Source organism: Lissotriton vulgaris, chromosome 7, assembly GCF_964263255.1.
Source record: "Lissotriton vulgaris chromosome 7, aLisVul1.2, whole genome shotgun sequence".
NCBI lineage: Eukaryota > Metazoa > Chordata > Amphibia > Caudata > Salamandridae > Lissotriton > Lissotriton vulgaris.
This window is the reverse complement of record NC_141695.1, coordinates 1,642,459,530-1,642,482,658: the sequence shown is the minus strand read 5'-3', so window position 1 is coordinate 1,642,482,658 and position 23,129 is coordinate 1,642,459,530. Positions and strand designations below refer to the sequence as shown.

Genomic DNA, 23,129 nt, shown 5'->3' with positions numbered 1-23,129 from the left:
ATTAACAGCTGGCTGGACTGTTGCAGTCCGCATTACATATTGGACTAATTGCCTATGTATTTTTATTAATGTGTTTAGCTGTGCTAACAGCTCTTCTCTAGACATTCTTGCAATGTCAGGATGTGGTGTGTAGCTGGCTAGAACCGGCCACGTGGCTCCTGGTCTACCTAGTGGACCGAGCCTAGTTATGTGATCATTGTGTTTTAGGGCGCCATTAAACCAGAGCAGGTGCTCTTGAAATTTAAGTGGAATTTCAATCTCCTCGAAAGGAGCGTACTCTTCCGGAGGTTTCTCTATTTTGTAATAGTGAAACTCTTGTGTTATAGCGTTTACCGCTGGAAAGTTTATCCATGAATAGAATACCTCTGTCTGCCGATACTCGTGAGCCTCTATCACGAAAATTACTGTACCACCTTGAGGTGTCAGTCCGTTTTCTATAAGTTTTAAAGTTATAGATTTTCTTAACTGGACCGGGATGATAATAGCATCCGGGTCTGTGTATTCGGGACCTTGCTGAGTCGCATCTGCTGCGGCCCCAGTGGTGCCGTTGTTTTCTACTGACATTGTATAAATGCAGTTTTTGCAGAGTAGGTCTCCAAGGAGACAAAGATTAGGTGCACAATATTTTGGAACACTGTATCCTTCAACGTTGAATAAACCAGAGCTTTACAAAGGAATCTCTTCCTACTAAGGTCGGGCGGATTTTAACCTTTCACCCACTCCAGACGTCTATTGGAGTATTTACGGGAGAAAGGGGTGTGAAATATGCACGACTGAGTTACTCTACAAGTCTTACGTTAGTTTATCGCCTTTCCAAACGTTTGGGCGCCATGTAGTGTAGTTCCTAGTTTCCCACTAGGCCCTGCGCATTGGAATAACATAAACAGTAGTATCGACGTGGAACTGCGGATATTCCAGGCCTCCACTGACTATGCTAAACTTAATTGGGTTGTGTTACCAACTAGCTCAGAGGTCACTGGAAACTTTCTTCTCTGCATAGGAAGTGATCAGCTTCCTTGGCACAGACAAGAAGGGATTCAGATTTCCAACAACCGTGCAACATGACAACTTTGCTCCTCAGATCAAGAGTCGATCTCTAGGGTCGTGTGAAACAATAGACATAGATTTCACTCAGTCAGTCTAGTGCAGTTTACTTTCACAGTATGTAGAGAATAGAGAGACAGGCGTTTATCAATAAAGGGTTAACATTTATTGAACAGTCTTTCTTCTCGTACAAGAGAAATGTATTGCCACAATTGCAATAACTGTTATTATAAAAAGTACGTACAGTAAGATAAGTATTGCGAAATAGAACTGTAAAAGCATTGATATGGTTTCTTAGCCATACAATGGTTTAAAAGTAATAAAACATATATACAGTCATATATACATTAGGCTAACATACTCAACTGGTGCTTCTAACTAAGCCTACCCCAGTGTGCCTGACCTAAGCCTAACACGTGAAAAGGGGAGTAAGTAAGTAGCTTAAGTTAAGTTGGTTTTGCCAAGGTTTGTTTCAAGAATTCTCGTCTAAGGGTTTAGTCAACACCATACCTCTGAATAGAATGATGGAGGATTGGTATCTCCTTCAGGGGTCTCTCTCGATATCCCAGTCACCCGCGAGGGTAAACCGGAAGCGCCGGGACTGGATTTCTCTGCACGAGAAAGGCAGCGGCTTCTCTCAGCGCGTCGAGGAAGGAGGGGTGACAGCGTCCGCGGGCAGCTGGGCTGGATGTCTTCGCAGAGGACGGCTGCTCGGCTCCTCAAGCGTACTGTACCATAGTTCGCGCTGTAGCGGCGATAATGGTAATCAGCAGCTTCACCACCACAGGATAGCAGGCTGCAGCGACAGAGTGCTAGTTTTTACCAACACAGGGTCATGCAGGCAGCTGGCATCAGCAACAGGGAACGAACTCACAGCTCGTATCTTTCTCTCATTGCTTAAGGCAACGTGGGTAATATTTATACCTGACAGGTGCCGGGTTTGACGCAAGTTTGCTGGACATAAGACGTCAATTAAAGATGTCACTAGGAAGTGACAGTTATCAGTTGCTCATTAGAGTTCCATTACTAATCAAAACATAGCAAGCGGGGATTTCCAGGTTTGCTAAGTTTTTATCTTGTTGAAGAACTCGGAGTGTTATCTAGGAATATCAGATAGTGACTGCTGCTCTGTCATTGCACTAATTGGTCGCAAAGGAAGTAGCAGAGAGTCATGCTGGAATGTGGCTCTGTTCGTGTGAGGCCAGAGATGACTATTCAGAAAATCGCACTTGAACGGTTATGCCAATATAGGGAATAAATGGATTTATAGCCGAATAGGGGCATAAGGTCACAGTATCGATCAGGAACCTAGATAAGCACGCAACAGGGTGCGTGCCTGAGTCAGCATAGGTTTGGACATGAAGGGTACCCTTAATGTACGAAATACTACAGCTAGACAAGTTGAAAACCTTTTCCTACTTTGTGTGTGTGCTGCACAGTGCAGCTCACATGCAAAGTAGGAAAAGAAAGGAGAAATTACAAAAAAAGTATTTTAATACCTGCTTTCCAGCGTCATTCATTTTTGGCACTATACCCTGTCTACTACTATTAGTGAATACGGTTTAACATCAAAAAGCATGGATGGTTGCATGGGAACGCCCATGTACCGCCCATATAACGCCCCCATGACGTGAAGTAATGCAAAGCAGCAATTCACGCTGCAGGTTTAGCGGCAGGTTTGCGTTAACCGCATCCGCGCTGGCAGAATTCTGCTCCTTAGCTGAGATATTCAAAAGCGCATGTTACGTGACGAGCTGGGCTCGTCATCAGTGTGCGAGGAGGCAACGCCATGACGAGCTGGGCTGGTAGATGTTGAAGTGCTGGAACTGTGGTGCTTATACCAATATTGTCACTGCTGTCTGCAAAGTTCGAAAAGTTCTTCATTTTTGAGGTTTTACCTTTGTTGTTTCACTCCCCAGACCTGTCGTTGGGATTCAGCGTGTCTGCTTATCAACATTATGTTCTGAACAGGGCATACAAGTACTCAGTGCAGCTCTGTAGGTCATATCTCAAATAGTGGCAGAGAAGTAACTGTTGAAAACCACTTTCTCTGTGTTCACCTGGAAATTGACTCCTAGGAAATGATTATGCTACTAACCAAACTCAAAGCTTCAGCATCATAGTTATCACTAAGATACATATTTAACCCCTGTATATTCAGCACATAACCCAGAGGGATAACATTCCACATAAAAGGACTGTGAGGGCTCACTGCCTGTGTGGCATACACAAAGGTCTTGCACATCTGGCTAATCCACTCAATTAGCCCCACTACTGAGGACCCACAGATATAGGTGATTTAGGCCTAGATGTATCAAGCCGTTTGCGAATCGCAAACGGTCTATTTGCATGTTTTGGCATGCATCAAAAATTCGCAAATTAAGGAATCACAAACATTTGCGATTCCTTATTTTGCCATAGCATTTAAGGAATCGCAACTTTGGGATTCCTTAAATGCTATGTATGTAGCATTTTTCAATTGCGTATTTTGGTTAAGAAATCGCAAATTAACACCAACTTGTAGTTGATGTTAATTTGCGAATTCTTTTAAAAATGCACAATTTGGCATTTTTGAAGGTGGCTTGTGACGCACACACATGCCCATAGGGCATGTATGTGCGCCATATGCACACACATGCACATTTCAGGGGTGCAACAGGGTGTCCTTGAGACACCCCTGCACCCTTGAAATTATTCTCAATTTGCGATTAGCAAATTGCAAATCGCAAATTGAGATTAATTTCACAATCATTCCTATGGGCCTCCTGGTCCATATGAATGAATGGGAAATTATTCCTTAATTGCGAATTCGCAAATTGCGAATTCGCAAATAAAGAAGATTAAGAAATCGCTAAAAAATAGCGATTTTTTTACATACATCCCATTTTGCGATTTCTAAATAGTGATTCCTTAAAAATCGCTATTTAGAAATCGCAAAATGGAATCTTGATACATCTGTCCCTATGTACCTTCGTTTGGCCTCATGTACAGCTTTGCATTTCTGTATAACCATCTAAGCTTGCAGAGGGGAGAGTTCTGTGGGGCCAAATGCCCTGTTTGAGGGAATTCATTGGAAAGGAATTAGTACTCTGTTCTAGGTCAACTGATTCCGACCTTTGTAAGAATGCCTGGAATGGCCACTCATTTTGCAACATATTTCCATAAGCTAGGCACTTTTGTTTGATTTTTGAGGATGGTATGTACAAATAACTCCTGCGATTTATAAAGCAGGAAGAAGTATTTTACATCTGCTAAGGCAGAGACTGTGTTCCTGCCTTTTTCTTTCGCAAAAAAAGCTCACGTTTAACATTCAAAACATTCAAAATCATTGGTGCTAAATTATGTGAGGATGGTGAAACTTAGGGTCTGTTTACGAGTTCAACAGTCCGTGAAACGCAGTACCCGCAGATGCGGTCCAACCGTCGTGAGCTCGGCGGTCCAACCGCCTTATTACGAGATTTTCATATTGCCTTTGCAAAGACCGCTATCGAACCGCTGACACCGCTAACCATCCGCTAACGATTCGCTAATGGTAGAAAGACTTTTGGGATGTAGCATCCCAAAATGCATTCGCAAAATAGAGAATCACAATTTTTGTGATTAACTATTTTGCGAAGTAATGTATGCAAAGTAACACTCCCAGGCACACAAATAAGATACTGGCACAATATTATTTTATCAAGTCTTATCAATGAACTGATGATTTTTATCATTTCTCTTTATTGTATTGAATTAAAATGTATTTTCTTAAATTGAACCAGAGGGATAACATTCCACATAAAAGGACTGTGAGGGCTCACTGCCTGTGTGGCATACACAAAGGTCTTGCACATCTGGCTAATCCACTCAATTAGCCCCACTACTGAGGACCCACAGATATAGGTGATTTAGGCCTAGATGAATCAAGCCGTTTGCGAATCGCAAACGGTCTATTTGCATGTTTTGGCATGCATCAAAAATTCGCAAATTAAGGAATCACAAACATTTGCGATTCCTTATTTTGCCATAGCATTTAAGGAATCGCAACTTTGCGATTCCTTAAATGCTATGTATGTAGCATTTTTCAATTGCGTATTTTGGTTAAGAAATCGCAAATTAACACCAACTTGTAGTTGATGTTAATTTGCGAATTCTTTTAAAAATGCACAATTTGGCATTTTTGAAGGTGGCTTGTGACGCACACACATGCCCATAGGGCATGTATGTGCGCCATATGCACACACATGCACATTTCAGGGGTGCAGCAGGGTGTCCTTGAGACACCCCTGCACCCTTGAAATTATTCTCAATTTGCGATTAGCAAATTGCAAATCGCAAATTGAGATTAATTTCACAATCATTCCTATGGGCCTCCTGGTCCATATGAATGAATAGGAAATTATTCCTTAATTGCGAATTCGCAAATTGCGAATTCGCAAATAAAGAAGATTAAGAAATCGCTAAAAAATAGCGATTTTTTTACATACATCCCATTTTGCGATTTCTAAATAGCGATTCCTTAAAAATCGCTATTTAGAAATCGCAAAATGGAATCTTGATACATCTGTCCCTATGTACCTTCGTTTGGCCTCATGTACAGCTTTGCATTTCTGTATAACCATCTAAGCTTGCAGAGGGGAGAGTTCTGTGGGGCCAAATGCCCTGTTTGAGGGAATTCATTGGAAAGGAATTAGTACTCTGTTCTAGGTCAACTGATTCCGACCTTTGTAAGAATGCCTGGAATGGCCACTCATTTTGCAACATATTTCCATAAGCTAGGCACTTTTGTTTGATTTTTGAGGATGGTATGTACAAATAACTCCTGCGATTTATAAAGCAGGAAGAAGTATTTTACATCTGCTAAGGCAGAGACTGTGTTCCTGCCTTTTTCTTTCGCAAAAAAAGCTCACGTTTAACATTCAAAACATTCAAAATCATTGGTGCTAAATTATGTGAGGATGGTGAAACTTAGGGTCTGTTTACGAGTTCAACAGTCCGTGAAACGCAGTACCCGCAGATGCGGTCCAACCGTCGTGAGCTCGGCGGTCCAACCGCCTTATTACGAGATTTTCATATTGCCTTTGCAAAGACCGCTATCGAACCGCTGACACCGCTAACCATCCGCTAACGATTCGCTAATGGTAGAAAGACTTTTGGGATGTAGCATCCCAAAATGCATTCGCAAAATAGAGAATCACAATTTTTGTGATTAACTATTTTGCGAAGTAATGTATGCAAAGTAACACTCCCAGGCACACAAATAAGATACTGGCACAATATTATTTTATCAAGTCTTATCAATGAACTGATGATTTTTATCATTTCTCTTTATTGTATTGAATTAAAATGTATTTTCTTAAATTGAACTAGTTGTTTATTATTATTAACTATTGTTTGTTTGCCAACTATATTGTGCCAGTATCTTATTTGTGTGCCTGGGAGTGTTACTTTGCATACATTGTTTACCCTGTCCCAGGATCTTGATCCATATCAGGGGGTCCTTGTTTCTAACATAGTAACTATTTTGCGAATGCATTTAAGGAATTGCAATTTGCGATTCCTTAAATGCAGTGCAGGAAGCAAGAATAAAGGGCAACCTCGCAAATTACCACCAATTTCAAGGTGGTGGTAATTGGCAAATTCCTAGAAAAATGCAAATTTTGGCATTTTTTTAAGTGCCCTGTGGTGCACCCACATGCCCTTAGGGCATGTATGTGCGCCACATGTGCACACTTACCTTTTTTGGGGGTGATTCAAGGTGGCCTTATGGCCCCCTATCACCCTTGAAATTGCATTCGCAATATGCGATTACCAATTTGTTAATCGCTAATTGCAAATGTCTTCCCATTCATTCCTATGGGCCTCTAGGCCCATGGGAATGAATGGGAAGGCATTCCTTAATAGTGAATCGCAATTTGCAAAAACCTCTGGGCAGGAAATTAAGTATTAGAGAATATACTGAAATGCTGCGTATTTTAAAAACTGACAGCTCCAAGCTTATTGTATTTGGTGTCAGTAGATTTTTATTGACCATCAATTTTATAAGGAGGAAGAAAGGGCTTAAACTTTAACATTTTAAAATATGATTTTATTTCCTATGGGAGCCATATGAAATTTAAATGTTTGTGTTGTATATAGCCAATGATAGCATAAACCTACAATGTAGATTTTCATTTTTGAACTATGTTCTGTTAAAGAAGCCTTGATGATATAGTACTCTGCACTTTGCACTTTATGGAACTTATCATACCGCTGCTAAATGTAAATATTAGGTCTCACGTACTGTACTGTAATCAACATGAGGATCAATGTATTGTATATGCTTTTTTTTAATAATGTTCTTAGTATTTTCTGATGCTTTGATGATTATGTGAATCGAATAAAGATGCTTTGAATTAAGCAATATATAGGAATCACAATTTTATTTGCGAAACCTACATACATTGCATTCTGTGAGTCCATAATAGCGAATCAGTAAAATTTGCTATTTAGGACTCGCAAGATACAATGTTGATACATCTGGCCTGTAGAGTTGGTATTTTCATCTGCCACAACATTGGTGATTGGTAGTTTTCTGTTAGATGGTTGTGGCACTGGACATTTTCGTAGCCTCCTCAGCAGACTTGTCTGCAACGAATACCATCTTCCCCTCAGTTTTCCACAGTCCCAAAGACTTGTTCGCCCAACAGCAAAAATACTGACAAAATAAATAATGAATGTGGTTTAAAGTGGAAGAGTTTAAGACAAAATTGTTATACAAGCCTAATTCAGGAACTCTACAGCGGCAAACATTTTTGAGAAATGTTCCTGGACAGTTATGATCAGGATTCTGCATCCTGCCAGCAGGTGTCGCTCACAAGAGCACTTTCAAACTTGCTTTTACAACTGTATAGGACAGTATACACAGTAACCCTCACTATACTTCATTTCTCTTTGTGTTTTAGTCACGGTTTCTGTTCCACTTCCCTGATGCATTATGCAACCTTGTAGTTTCCTCTTTCTTCAGACCCTTTCCAGATCATGTTGTGGTGAACCTTTTCTGCTCACTAGCTTGGTTCCTGGACCCTGTGATTATTTTGATGCCTTTATATGCACAGTCTGTCATTTTCTCTGTCTTGGTTCAGATCCACACTCCATTCCTTACTTTCCTTTCTTGTGTCTCCTGGTGTTTCAGATCTTCCTTTTTAGAAGCCCCAGCTCAGGCGTTCCTTATTTGGAGGTTCATCAATACCTTGCACCTTAGATTATTCTTTGCACCTGGGTCACTTCCTGCTCCTGTGCTCCTCCACAGAACTTCCAGCTATTTCAGCCCTCTGAGCCCAGAGTACAGTGGCTCACAAATGTCTGCAGTGGATTCCCCTTGTTTTCTGTTGTGTTCCTGCTGTCTTTCCATGCTTGTTCTTTGATTCCGTTTCAGTTGTTTCTTGAACCCATTGCCCTGTTTTTTGGCTATTTCGTAGTATCTGTTTCTGTCTCTTGCCTCCTGCATCTCTGTTCCAGTGTTAGCTATGATTCCTGGTCTCTTCTTGATCTGCACTGTTATATGCAGACTCCTTGCCTTGTATTCTGTGCTCCGATTTGCCTGCATATTTCTGTCTTGCCTTGTTAGAGTGTATATTTTTCTTAGTCTTGTTTCCAATCTTCATTGTTGTGTGTATTCCACTCCTGTCCCTGATTACAGTCCTGCTTTTGCCTGTTCCTGCTTGTCTTTTCTTGTGTGTTATACAATCTTGATTATCATTGTTACCAAGGTTTCCACAGAAGCTGCTAGATCTCTCCTTGATGTAAATAATCTGCTCCTTGCCTCGTGGTAAGATCTTTTTCCCCTCATAGAGAGGTCCCTTCCAAGTAACACACAAACTAGTGTTTATGATAGTTTGTTCGTCTTCTTGTTTGCACATTTGTTATCTTCCTAGTTTCCCCCTGCAGACTTCCCAATTCCCTTTTCACTGCCTGCCCCATCCTGCTTCACTGCTCAGCTTCTGACCTGCTTCCCTCCCAGCCTTCAGATACTCTCTCATTTATATTATATCTCTTCCCGGGAAATCCCTTTTCTCTGCAGACAGAAAACACCACCCCTGCTACTTTGTCCTGTCCCCATCTTAGGTTGAAGCCTGACAGTTATCTCCTCTTACACCCTCTCCAATCTGAATTCCAGGCTTCTGGAGAACCTGCACTTACTAATATTGGAATGGTGTGCTTGAAGAAGCAAACAGGCGCTGGGAAATTATGTTGTGCTACTTCACCTTCAATATGGATGTCCAAGAGTTATGTTTCATACTAGGTTCTCCTTAGTATGAAACATAAGGCATAAGACTTTAAATTTGTTCACATTCCTTTGACCAATCATAACCAGCAGGACATTGAAAAATGACAGCTGCAGTTCTAGGGTCTAATTTGTAGGGTTTCTCTAGGGTTGTAACCACCTCCAGCGCTTTACACATCTAAATTACCAAACTAATTCAAGTAATTAAGTACAGATTTAACCCTCTACGCATCAGAGACTGCCACATAATAGCAGTCACCAAAATTGAGTCATTGCTCTTCCAGATTATAATCTGGCTAATTGGCAGCTAGTCGCAACTGACCAAATTGGAGAACAATACCATCATGCGAGAGCAACCGCAGCAAAACATCTTGGAGGAATTAATTATTCCTCAAAATAAATTCAAGTTCTAGAGTATGAAGTAAGATCAATCAAGTATTGAGGAATGGCTACTTAAGCTTTTATATATTGAACCAGATTATTTCTAATATTCCCAGTGAAACTTGGCTAGTTTAATAAAAGATGGTGATGAGTTGGTTGTAATTAGTGCTGTGTTCTTGGGATGTGTTTTTTCCCACCTATAGGTTGGAGAGTGCATGTTTACGCTTCAAGGTTGAGATGATGGTGATTTCAGTTTTAGGGGTAAAATACAAACATAATGCTCATCATGCGGTGATGGAACAGTTTTGCTTAATAGTTCTAAGGAAGTAGTGTCAATTAGTGGGGATAAGCCTTGTGAATTTCATCCGGCTATTTAGATATAGAGTCTGGTGTGGGTTTCCCTTGAGGGACAGGTGTAGGAGTTGTAGATATTATGGAGGGGCTGCATGAATTTTTCAGGCAGTGTGTGGTCTGAGCGAGAGAGAGGCAACTGATGGTGAGGCTGAGATAGTCTTTTGGGGACAAGAATTAGGTAAAGAGGGTTTCCATGTGAGTGGATCATGAAGAATTAGGTGTCCAGAAAGAGGTGGTGCATATGGTATTTATTGTTAAGGTCCACTACACATTATGTTCTGTTGGTTTTATTTTGAAATCAGTCATAGGCTAAAAAATATTTACCAGCCTCTTTATGAGGTTAAAATTGGGATGCAAGGATCATGGGAGAATAGGGTGATGAGAGATGGTATGAAATGTCTTTGAGATTCTTAAAATAATCCAATTTTTCCATGTGGACACTTACAATGTCCGCTTGTAAGTGTCGAAGTATTGTGAAGGAGATGTATTTATTTGTGGAAGAGGTTTCAACTGGGGGTTCAGGATTGTTGTGATAGATTTGCAAGTGAGGAGGCTGGAACATCTGCCCTGTCTGTTTGTGTGGCATGTGTATTTGTAAATGTGGCTTGTTCGGTTTGTATGACAGTGGGAGTGGCAGTGTATTGGGGATCTATATATCTTTCTGTGATGCAGCAAAATGGGTAGGTAAGGGGTGGGAGTCAGCTTGGTTGGTAATGGAATAGGTTTTTTTACATACGTATCAAGTGCAAGAAAGGCAGGAGCCTACATGGAGAGAGTTAGGGAAGGTGTAGTTGTGGTAGTATATGTTATTTATAAAATATTTCTGTGTCTAAGGGTGTGGTGGTGAGTGCTCATGGTGGCTCAAGTATGAAGTTGGGTAATGTTGGGGAAATGTGTTGTGCAGGGAAAAGCACACAAGTATCAAATTGTACCAAAGCACTAGGGATTGTGGCCCCATTATAGAATTAATTTTTAAGGTCCTTTGGAAGTGCAGACAAAGCATCACTTTTAAATCAGAGATGCCATTTCTTATGAATATCAGGGGGTGATACATATAAGGGATACATAGCCTATTTAACTCTTTTTTTGTTTAATAATTGTTATTACATTTTCAGATAAAGAGAAAATAAAACATTATTGAGTAAATAAATTAATAAGAAAAGGAGAGGAAAGAAAAGAAAAGAACATAAAAGAGAAAGAAAGAGAGAAGAGAATTATAGAATATAAAATTAATATAAAAAAGGAAAATAATAAAACTAATAGGATAAAAACTAAGATGCAGGTGCATATGTAGAAAGATAAGAAGTAAAGGGTAACCACAATAGGTCAGATTTAATTTTCTGAGATAAGAAAAGAGAAGAGACATTAGCAATTCTGTGTTCATCATAAATATAGTTCCACCAAATTAACGACAGGACAGAATCACTTTGAATGCAAGAACAATAAAAAGATCAAACAACAAAGAAATAGGAGAAGAAACATCAAAAGTAGGTGAAGCGGAACCTAGAAAAACATTTTGCAATAATAATGGATTATTACATTGAAATATTTTCATACATTTAGACCAAATAGAATGCCAAAAATCAATACATTAGAATATTGATGGATTAAAGTCCCAGTGGACACCGAACAGGACCAGCAAAGGGAAGAGGAGGTAGGGGAAAACTTGGATATACATGCAGGAGTAATACCATCTCTATTATAAATGAAGTATAAGGTTTGAGTGCTGCAGGCGGCAATAGAAGTTTTGAATAACTTGAGCCAGAATTTATCCCATGAAGGAATAGAAAGCGATAAAGATAAGTCCACTTTCAAGAGTAATTCAGTATGAGATTTAGAATTTTCAGTAACAGGTAATAACAACATCTTATAAATGGAAGCAGCCTTAGGCCCATGTTCCTGAGAAACACCGTATATCGGTGTGGGAGGAGAAAGTGAGGGAGAAGCTATTGGAAAATCATTAGCTGCTAAATAGGACTGCAAAGCAGTTGATATTGGGAGGTGCTCCTGAAAAAATGAGTTAGGCAAGTTATACTGCAACTGCAATTGGGAGAAGGGAATAACAGAAGTATGGAAGATCAATTGATGAATAAATATAATTCTCTTCTCCTTTCAGTGTTTGTAATAAAATGATTTATGTCTATATTTAATATATTTATTATACATTATACCAAATAGTAGAGGTAAAAAAAATGGTATGGGTCAAGACAAGACCATCAGACAAAATATTACATAATCATTTTTGGGAATATTTTAGAATAGGATTATTTGATATAAAAGTACAATTAGGCTTATATATTATGTTTCAAAAAGAAAAATCTTTTGATAGAAAAAGTTCAAAAACAATCCAACGATAGGGTTATCAGCAAAGTCATAAGTTAGGGCAAAAAACTGACAAATTAAAAATGCAGAGTGATATAATTTAAAGTCAGGAAAACGTACACCACCTTCTGTTTTGGGACATTTGAGTTTCACAAGGGCAATACGGGGATGCTTATTATTCCATAAAAACTTAATACAAATAGAGTTAATTTGTGAAAAATATGAAACGGGAATCCGAAAAGGTAACATGGATAATGCATAAAGGACATGGGGGCCAATCATCATTTTAATAGTATCCAGTCTACTCCACCATGACAAATGAAGAGGTGACCAAGAAAGAAGTAGTGTTTGTAATTTGGTAATTAGTGCATTAAACGTGTAACTGATTGTGGTAGATACAGTAGAGGAAAACCAAATACCAAGGTATTTTATTTTTTGTGGGACACCAGGTAAAGTTAGTGCTAATAAACTTATATTGATATCAGAGGGAGTTCAAGGGTAAAACCTCTGTTTTAGCGAGGTTCAACTTATATCCGGAAATACTGGAATACAACTGAACCTCATGTAAAAAGGGAGGAAGAGAGGTAATAGGATTGGACATATATACCAGAATGTCATCAGCGTACGCTGACAATTTGGTTTTAATGGAGTTATGTGTAAAAACAGAAATAAGTGTATTAACACAAATACGCTCAAGGAAGGGTTCTAAACATAAAACAAATTACAAGGGTGAAAGAGGACATCCTTGATGGGTACCTCTATACAAAGAAAAATATTTAGAAAAATGGTTGTTGACAAAAATACTGGCATGAGGAAAAGAATATAACTGTTTAACATAAGAGATAAAATTCGGTCCAAACCCATACCACTGAAGAGTATTAAACATGAATTGGCAGTTAATACGATCAAAAGCCTTCTCAGCATTTAAGGACAATGCTGCAAGGGGAGACTTGTACTTTTTCCCAAAAGAGATGACATTAGCAAACATTCGAGCATTGTCCGCCGTCAGTCTGCCCTTAAAAAAACCAGCTTGATCAGTTTTGACCAATAGTGGAATAATATTCTCAAGTCGAGAGGCAAGGATTTTAGCAAATATCTTACAATCATAATTAATTAATGAAATGGGGCGATAATGTTTTACAGAGGGTGTGTTCTTTATTGGGTTTAGGAATAAGGACAATCAAAGCCTCCATAAAGGAACGAAATGCCTTAGAGTCTACATGGAAGGAGTTAAAAAGATCAAGGAGTTTATGAGCAAACATAGAACAAAAAGTAGAAAAATATTCAGCTGAGAGGCCATCAGAACCAAGGGGCATATTATCAAGGCCCTGCGATATTTATCTCTCAGCGGACTTAGTGCGAGGATAATTATAGCCGGCTATCGCTGAATTATATCGCCGAGATAGCATGCTATTAGCAACGCTTATATCCAATGCGATATATAATCCAGCGATAGCTGTAAAATGTGCAATTATCGCTGGAAATCCAGCGATAATCGCACAGCGATAGGCGAATCGTTGATGATAGGGCAGGGTGGATTCCTCCTCACAATCCACCTCACATAGGATGTCATGGCTAAGCCGATTTGAAAGCAGGGCTAAAGAAAGGAGCGATGAGCGCGGTTAGTGCTGCTTTTGCCATCGCTAAGCAGGTTAGCGGCTACATTGATGATAGGAGAAAGTCGTGTTAGCGACATTTCTCATGTAATTTCATTGAGATACGCCCAATTTGCATCTCATTGGCGTTGCGATGCTGGGCGTTCAGAAAACGGGCGCTGAGGCATGAATTCACACGCTAGGTGACCTTGATGATAGTGCGATATAATTATCGCCGCTTTTCACCCGAAAATGGATGCTAAAACAGCAATAATTATATCGCCAGCCCTTGATAATATGCCCCCAGGTGCTTTCGATTTTTTTAAAGATTTAATGGCATCCGTTATCTCTTGCAGAGTGATCTCTGTTTCCAACACCTCAAATTCGTCAGACAGCGATGGGGGTTTGGGAAGATCTGTAAAAAAGGTGTGTAAATTTTGATTGAGGGATTCGGGTCATCAGAATATAATGATTGGTTGTAGTCATGGAAAACAGTAGTTTGTTAGTGGATTCATTTAGGATAGGACCAATATTTTTACGTTTCTTATTTATTTATTTTTTAATTGGCCAGCATCTTACCAGCTTTATTTTGACCACTGTGGTACTTGGACTTAATTTTAAGAAGGACATTACAAGCATCAACTTTTGCAAGTTTGACTAGAGCAGATTTGGCCTTAATTAATTCATGAGGAATGGAGTGGCTCTACAGGTGAAGTAATTATGTTCCAGCAATTTGAGTTGTTGTAGTAAAGTTGTATACTTGGCCTTTGTAGTTTTCTTCTTTCTTGCTGAGTATGCAATAATAAAGGCACAAAAGGATGCCATAAACGCATCCCAATTATTAGGAATGGAAGTAACCAAGGATTATTAATAGTAAAAAACTTGTTAATGAAAGCAGTGGCTTCAGAAATGAAAACAGAATCTGACAACAAAAAACTATTACGTTTCCAGCGACCAAACTTTGGAGAATTCAGGGAGTGGTCAAGTACAGAGAGGACAGGAGCATGATCAGAAATAAAAATAGATCCAATCTCCGAAGATTGAATAGTTGGGAGTAAGGGTTTACTAACCAAAATATAATCAATTCTAGAACGGTTATGATGGACATTAGAGAAGAATGTAAATTCGAGGGAATCAGGGTTACAAGTCTTCCAAACATCAAACAATGGACGAGAGGCAATGGCAGATTGAAATGATCTATGGGATTTATCGGGATTAAATTTGCATTTGGACTGTCTATCAGAGAATGGGTCTAACCATTGGTTAAAATCACCAGCAAAAATAATATTTGGAACATCAGTGGAGGAAAGTACGATTGTAATATTATTCCAAAAGTCAGGATCTGGCTTAATAGGACCATAAATATTTAATAAAACAGGTTCTTTATTATGTATAACAACCTCAGCCATTACCCAACGTCGACAGTATCACATTGTGTAGATAAAATTTGTACATGTAATGACTTATGAAAAAGTATAGCAACGCCACCTTTCCGATTGGAGGTTGGAGAATAAACAACTTGACCAACCCACTATCTTTTTAATTTAAGCGATTCTATATGATTACAATGAATTTCTTGAATGAACGAAACATGAGAATTCAGTTTAGACAAATGAAAGAGTACCTTTTGTCTTTTGACAGTGTGTCCAAGACCACGAACATTCCATGTAACAACATTACACAGATTGGGAGGAGGGGTAGGTAATAGATGGATGGAGATGATACACTTCAGGAGAACAGCTGGAAACAGAAAAACACCACTTATTAGATGAATACGAAAAACAATCTGTATAACAACAAATAGCAACAATAAGCACTTGCACCATACAAAATATCGCCAAGAAAAAAAAGACAAACAGAGAAGAATAAATTAAGTGAAGAAAGTAAGAAGAAAAAAGGGTAGATCAAGGAAATAGATCCAGATCTAAGAAAAAGAGTAAACAAAGTGAGCATGGAGTGCAACAGCACCGAGAACAGATGGAACAGCAGAGAAGGAGATATTAAGAAGTAGGAAAATGAACAGCCATACAAAATCTGTTAGAGAGACAGAAAAGAAAAGAGTTGGAAACGTTGGATAGAGGTATCCACAGACTTTGGAGAAAATACCTCAATTTAACAGGATCATCAAATGAGCGAGTAGAACCATTATGAGTAATTGTACACAGACATGGGTGCAAAATGCCATAGCAAATATTTAACTGTCTCATCTGAGGGTGAAGGGCCAAAAATTCCTTCCTTCTGGCATTAGTAGAGTTGGAGAGATCCTGAGAAAGATGCATTGTATGACCAGACCATACAAGGCGACGCTTTACTTGTGCTCTTGAAGCACACACATAAGATCTGTGAATTCCATAAATAACATAATAATTCCTCTAGGTCTAATAGAGTTCGTCTGAATACGTTCAAGGCGATGAGCACATTGGATATTCATTGAAGGCTCTGTAGTAAGATCAAGGATCTCAGGCAGACACTTCTGGAGAAAAAGCAGGAGGTCGGGACCCTCCAAATTTGCTGGTAAGCCATATAAGCAAAGAATATTATGTCTATTACGATTTTCAAGATCCTCATTGTGAAGCTTAAGACGCTGAATTTCCTGTTCCAGTATAGGAATTTTAGAAGAACTATCATGTAAGTTACTGATGCTCTGCTCTATGTCAAATACCTTTGCTTCCATGGTAATCCACCTATCTTAAATTTGTTGAAGCTTCTCCTTAGTAGTTGACATAAAAGAGTTCAACCCCCTCACCTCATCAAGAATAGTATCGAGTACAGGGTTATGCGATGACAAAATGGGTGAGGGCGGATCATTTTTAACTCTCTTGGGTTTTGTACCTGAAGATGAAGCTATGACAGGAGGAGAAGCGTCACTAGCCATCGTGGAACGCCGAGAAGGATGATATACAACCTTTAATGGGGATCTCAATCTGCCCATATACAATGAAGACACAATTTTCCTCTCAGCAGGAGGTCAAAAGATGTGAGCAGTAGGCTTAAAATGACAGCCACACACCCTTATGCGGACAATATTGGACCCCAAGTGGTGCCCATACACTAATGCAGACTATTTATAAGAAGGCAAGCCTGAAGTGAAAAAAGTTAAGAAAAAACCATATGGTAGTTGTCAAAATTTGCAAAACATGCCCCACTTCCTATCCTCTCAAAAATCAGAAACAATCCAGGTATTGGGTAGGTATATGATAAGTTCATTGAAAGTCATTGCAAAGAAGGAAGAAAGCAGAAAAATGCATTAAGGAGACCAAAAGTAAAAGTAGAGAATACTTGGCCATCCCTAGTAAAAATCTGTTATAACAAAACAGAGGAAAAGAAATAGATGCCAGGAAAGCAGTTAAATAAACACTGTCAGGTAAATAATAGGTACAAAAACGAAAGAAAAAAAAATGTTTGCGAGCGTTGAAACACAAAGCTGGTTTTACCTCAGTGGGCGGTCTAGGAGAGCGAGCGCCAGGCTTATAAAATGGCGGCCGCTCGCTCGCAAATGAGGGAAATCATCCATTGCCGCTGCCCAGTCAGGGAAGGAATGCAGCTTCGTCGGAGCAGCTCTAAATGCCGCTCCGACCAGTCATAGGAATTCCGGAGGAGATGTCCGCTCACGAAAGACACTGGAAATGGCTGAAAACACATAAAAAGATTCTGCGTCCAAGCGGAGCTCAGCCCTTTGCCTCCATCCATGCTCTGCACGAGACCACACCCCTCTAGCCACTGTCCAAAATGCAACAGACACATCTCATGATCTTAATACAACACTAAGAAGGTTGTTTCCTCAGGAAAAGCATGAATTAGTGCATCAGCTATCATACCGGTAGATTCTAGTTTTTACATGATGCAGAATTCATATTGAGGAAAAAATGTGCCCACTTTGCCACACTACCTTTATATATTGTTACTGATATCAGCTTTCAATTTTTTTTATTAGTCTTGTTTTCAAATTATTGATTGATTGACTAACACACTTATAAACCACATTGTCACCATAGATGTCCTGGTGCTAAGCTAAAAAATGCAAAACAGACTACCAACAACTGTGTCTACATTCTAAAATGTAACTTTCATGGACAGAAACACCAAACAACAAAGAAATAAAAGGCTACACCTGCTGCTCATCTACTTACACTTGTAAACAAACAGCACTAACTACTCTATCAGAAACATCAGTCTCTTCACTCCGTTTGGTGAGATGAAGAACAGAGGAGGCAATAAAGAACCTCTTAATTTCATTAAGGCTTTCATCAGCAATTTCAATTCAAACAAAATCTTCACCAAACATGTAGTATCAGAAGAGTAACTGGAATAGTCCACAATACACATTGAAAATGCCGGAAGACACTGAGTTTTCTTGACAAAGGTTGATAAAGGGCAATTAAGATGTATCTAAATACATTATCACATACTGGTTCAGTTTAGAATACAATGTCAAAACTGACTGAGACAATTACATATTTAAAAGGGCATTACAAAGCCCAGATGGAGTTACACTGTATTCACAATGATCCAACAGTATACCAAATGCCATTTCCCAGTGTTGTCTTCCTTGATTAGTTCCATGTAGCTCTAACCTGGTAAATAATTCGTAGCCTATGACTGATTTCAAAATAAAACCAACAAAACATAATGTGTAGTGGACCTTGACTGTAGCTCCAGGCAGTGCCCTGTAATTCCTTCAGGGACACAGATATGAAGTCTATTAGGACAAATGTCAATTTGCCATGTTCAAACTTTCAGGTCTAAGAATAACTTCCTCATCAGCTTACTCCATATTTGTTAAAGACAATAAGGTAATAAGACGTAGTCCTGGTTGAACACAGTTGTCATAACAATGGACTTTTTCACCCATAGTTTGAACTAGTTGTAGCACTACAACTCAGGTATTATTAAGACCAAAATATGTTTTGGAGTAACAATAACATAAAATGAAATGATTCCATTGTGATTTCCATCAATGACACATAGACTGTCTTTAAAACTTATGTGGGAAATCAACATTAATGATTAGGCAACCCTGAGGAATCGGGAATTACCAACGGAATCAGTGTTTACCCTCCAAATTTCAATGGCAAGTCCTACATTTTGGGTGTTTTCCCCCACAAAGATTTTTCCAGGTTTTGCCTTTTAAAAGCGGCGATAAGGGGCTTGATAATATGCCCTTGAGAATTCCAATAGAAGCCCATGTTCTGGTGTTAACATGGGCTTCTATTGGAATTCTCTACTGCATATTATCAAGCCCATTATCGCCGCTTTATCAGCAGTTTCCTGCCGCTAAAGCAGCGATAATTGTAATGCCATTCCTTGATAATATGCCCCCAGCTGCTTTAACTCACAGTAGGGGCAAGAAACATGTTTTCCTACTCCACCTTGTGTACTTATTAATACAAAGAAAGCCGAGGGATTGATCTTATCAACAGAATACAAAGAGTTTGAGTAAGTCTTCTGGGAAAAATATATTGATCAATTTCCTCTACACAGAGCTTATGGCTGTGCTATCAACCTGGTACATAAAGCTATCATACTTTATGGCCAGAGACATGCGCTTCCACAAAAAGAAAAACATGAACTTAAGAAGTGTTTTGTTGATAATGTAGCTAAGTGTTTTGTTCGCCATTCTAATTCTCCAGGAGGAGCCACAACAATCTTTGTGGCAAAACACCACGAGCTGAGACCAAGCGTTGACTAGTGCAAATGTAATGCCATCACTTTAAGAAACAGGCATCCTATGCAACTTATCTCCATTCTTCTAGGTCAACTATGTAATGGTAATGTTTTCGCAGAAATAGATCTCCTTGGGGTGTACAATCTTCTTCCCATTCACCAAGGAGTAGAAGGCAGCAATATGAGTACCATCAATATTGATGAGTCCATCCTGACTTTGTAATACCCTACCTGTGTTTCAACACCTTAGCAGTGATGTTTTGAGAGATCCATTGGATCGATATGTAGTAGTCTACTTGGATGACACTTTGCGAGCCAATGAGAACATGTCAGAGAAGTTTTACTACATTTAGGACAAAACAGGTTACAAGCCAAGGCATCCAAATGTGAATTTCAGTTCCATCGGTCGCTTATTATGGATATACTACTTCCAATTAAGCAAAGTTCTACTGGAGCCACTACCTGAATTTGTTAATGAAATCCAGAGATTGATACAGTTTGTTAACTTCTTGTGATGCTACCTTGAGCAATGATGCAAACGTTCCTCCCAACACCTTTTATATGTTTGTTGTACTGCTCTGAATCTCAAGTATATACCCAGAAGAGGGTCCTGTACTAACTGTGCCACTGGAACTAAACTATGCCTAGCTGATGAGCCCTTATCAGTGCGAAACCGGTGCTAGGCTGTTTGTGTTCTAGGTTGGTGAGGACCAGCCCTGGCAGTTCGGACTGGACTATTCCCATGTGGAACAGGATCAAGGGGTGATTTGACTATGGCTGGGTCCAAACTGAGGTGGCATGGTGAGCAAAAGAACAATGAGTTGGGATGCTACCCCGAGTGATTGTCAGTGGTTAGACAAATTGCAAACATTCCTCCCATAGACTTTTGGGAGTTTGATATACTGCCCTAATTGGCAAGGGCATGCCCAAACATGGGTCCCATGCTCATTGTGCTAAAGGAACCAAGCTATACCTGGCCGATGAGCACTTATCAGGGCAAAACCGGTCACAAGTTGCTTGTGTTCCAGTTTGATGAGGACCTGGGCTGGCACTTCGGGCTGGACTGTTTCTATGAGGAACAGGGTCAAGGCTAATTTGCATATGGCTAGGTCCAAACCGAGGTAGCATGGTGAGCAAAAGAACGATTTGTTGGGATGCTATCCCAAGCAATTACCAGTGTTTAGACACAATGCAATGATTCCTTCCATCAACTTTTGTGTTTTGATAGAAGCCACTCCAGCCATGTTAGAAACGCATTCCCATTTTTCAGAAAAAAGCTGTTCTGTTCTCAAACACTACGTTTACATTTACCATGACACTAGAAATAATCTCAAAATTATTCATTGAAATACCAGCGTTAGATGTTTTGGGAAGTGCTACTTGTGCCTCAAATATCAGAAGTTCACTTTCTGATAGCAGCAGTGTAAGCTTCCCTAAACCAAATACATATGGCACAGGCAACCGCAAAGCTAACTTTCCTTACACACAAAATGGGTTTACGAAGGGCAGCATAAGTGTAAGTTTCACTGTTGCATGCATGTTCAGCTTGTGCATTACCCTTGACAGCTTTCTTGTTTTCACAGTGCACATATCATGTGAAAGACCTAGAAATAAAGAACACCAAAATACAAGATCATTGCTTGCATGTAAGAGTCACATTTATTTGCTTTTGTTTACCAAAGTAACCTGTTCTTCCAGAGATTAACAGGTTTGCATCACATTTTGCATTAATTTGATTCCAATACCGGTGACTCCAATTCTTCATGGGAAACAAAGCAACTCTTTAACAGTACATAACTCATTTTGACTTTTGTTCGTCTCAGACAAAGTGCTTGGTTGGAGATGCCAAGGTGCAAATGTAACACCACACAAAAATACATACATAATGTGTATTTGTAAAGTGCATTTATACCCGAAGGCATCTTGGTGCTGAATAACAGATGTCTATTGTTACCCAAATCAATGATACTCATTTGATCAATCTTAGACGAACGAAAGGCTGAGCAGACATGCTGGGATTTGAACCTGTGACTATAAGGTCAAACACAGGTCCCTACAGTGGACGCAGTAGCCCGCTGCACCAACAGACCCAGCTTGTTTGTTTATATCCAAAATGAAAAGGCAAGCTTTACTCACTCCTTACAACCAAAGCCGTCCCACAATCACCACTTACCTTTAAATTAGTTAACTTTTCCTGTGCTGCACTGCTGGCTAGTTCCGGTGAGGACTGCAGGCAACCACTGAACTCCATGCGCAGGAAAAAAAGAACACCAACTTAACTCCTTCGCTGCGGCGGCTATTCCGCCGCAGCGCTAACGGTCGCGGGCGGGTGCACGGCTCACCTGCGCTGGTGACAGAACCGTTCCGTCATGGCTCGCGGGTGAGCTGTGCTTGTGACGGTACGGTTCGGTCACGGACCCGCCCGCTTAATGAAACCCGCCGCGCAGGCGCGGCGGCCGGGCCATGACGGAACCGTTCCGTTCCGTCATGAGCACAGCCCACCCAAGGGGCGTGATGGAACGGTTCCGTCAGTAGCGTCGAAGTAGTTAAATAGAAACTTTCAGCTCTCCAGTCTCTGTTACATGCGCACCACATGCATTGTTTCCAATGAAAGCAAATGTACAATCTCCAGGAGGGGGAGGACTAGATTAGTGGGAAACATTTCCTCTATTCATACTAATTTCTTTAACATGACACAAGCTTGGTGTGGTTACTGAGCTTTTCTAACCACACCCACCATGTAGCATAATGGAAAGGGATGGATCAAAGAAGTGAAAGGAACCAATGCAACTAAATGACCTCTCGTTCAACCCTGAATGTGTACTCTAGAGGCACAAGGAGGATTACAGTTGACAGCAAAAGGTGCACCTGCAGTTGAACAGATTTTGTAAAAAACACAAGCGGGTCCCTGATAATACTAAATGGGAATGGAGAAGAAGGCAGGGAAATAACAAAATAAGCAACAACAGAGACTTCTCCAAGCCAAATTAGTTAGTACATGGCAGTACGTCCATGATACATAAACTGTTACAGAACTGACCAGTGGTTTTTAATGTTTATTATTTCAAATGTATACCATCTGTTGCAAATAAACTTACTTTGAAGCATCCCGGAGTGTCCCGACTACTTTCTGAACCCAGAAGGTTTGCTGCAGGATATTATAAAAAACGCCGTTTTTTTAGTAGGGACCGCCGCGAAGCTAGAGCCCTGGACTACCGGCATTGGTGGTGATATATATATATATATATATATATATATATATATAAATCTGAATGATCTAGTGTCTCTGAGAGGAAAACGAGAAACATCACACAAAAAAGACAACATCACCCCACAGGAAAGAGAAGCTTTGCGCAACCTGGAAAAGGATGAAAATACAATAATCAAGCCCTCGGATAAAGGTGGGAATGTTGTGCTACTAACACGGGAGTACTATCAAAGAGAGGCACTGAGACAGCTATCAGACACACAATACTATCGAAAAACAGATGACAAACAGTATAAAGAGGGCATAAGAAGGTATG

The 23,129-nt window shown here is 39.8% G+C and overlaps 1 protein-coding gene across 1 annotated transcript in view; it reads right to left on the bottom strand.

Moving 5' to 3' along the window:
• Positions 1–21,856, bottom strand: part of LOC147706184 (uncharacterized) — a 121,428-nt gene extending 99,572 nt beyond the window's left edge. Inside the window, exon 1 of the mRNA XM_086929597.1 lies at positions 21,779–21,856. Coding sequence (XP_086785723.1) covers positions 21,779–21,856 — 78 coding nt within the window. The remainder of the gene's footprint in view (positions 1–21,778) is intronic.
• Positions 21,857–23,129: the final 1,273 nt, after the last annotated feature.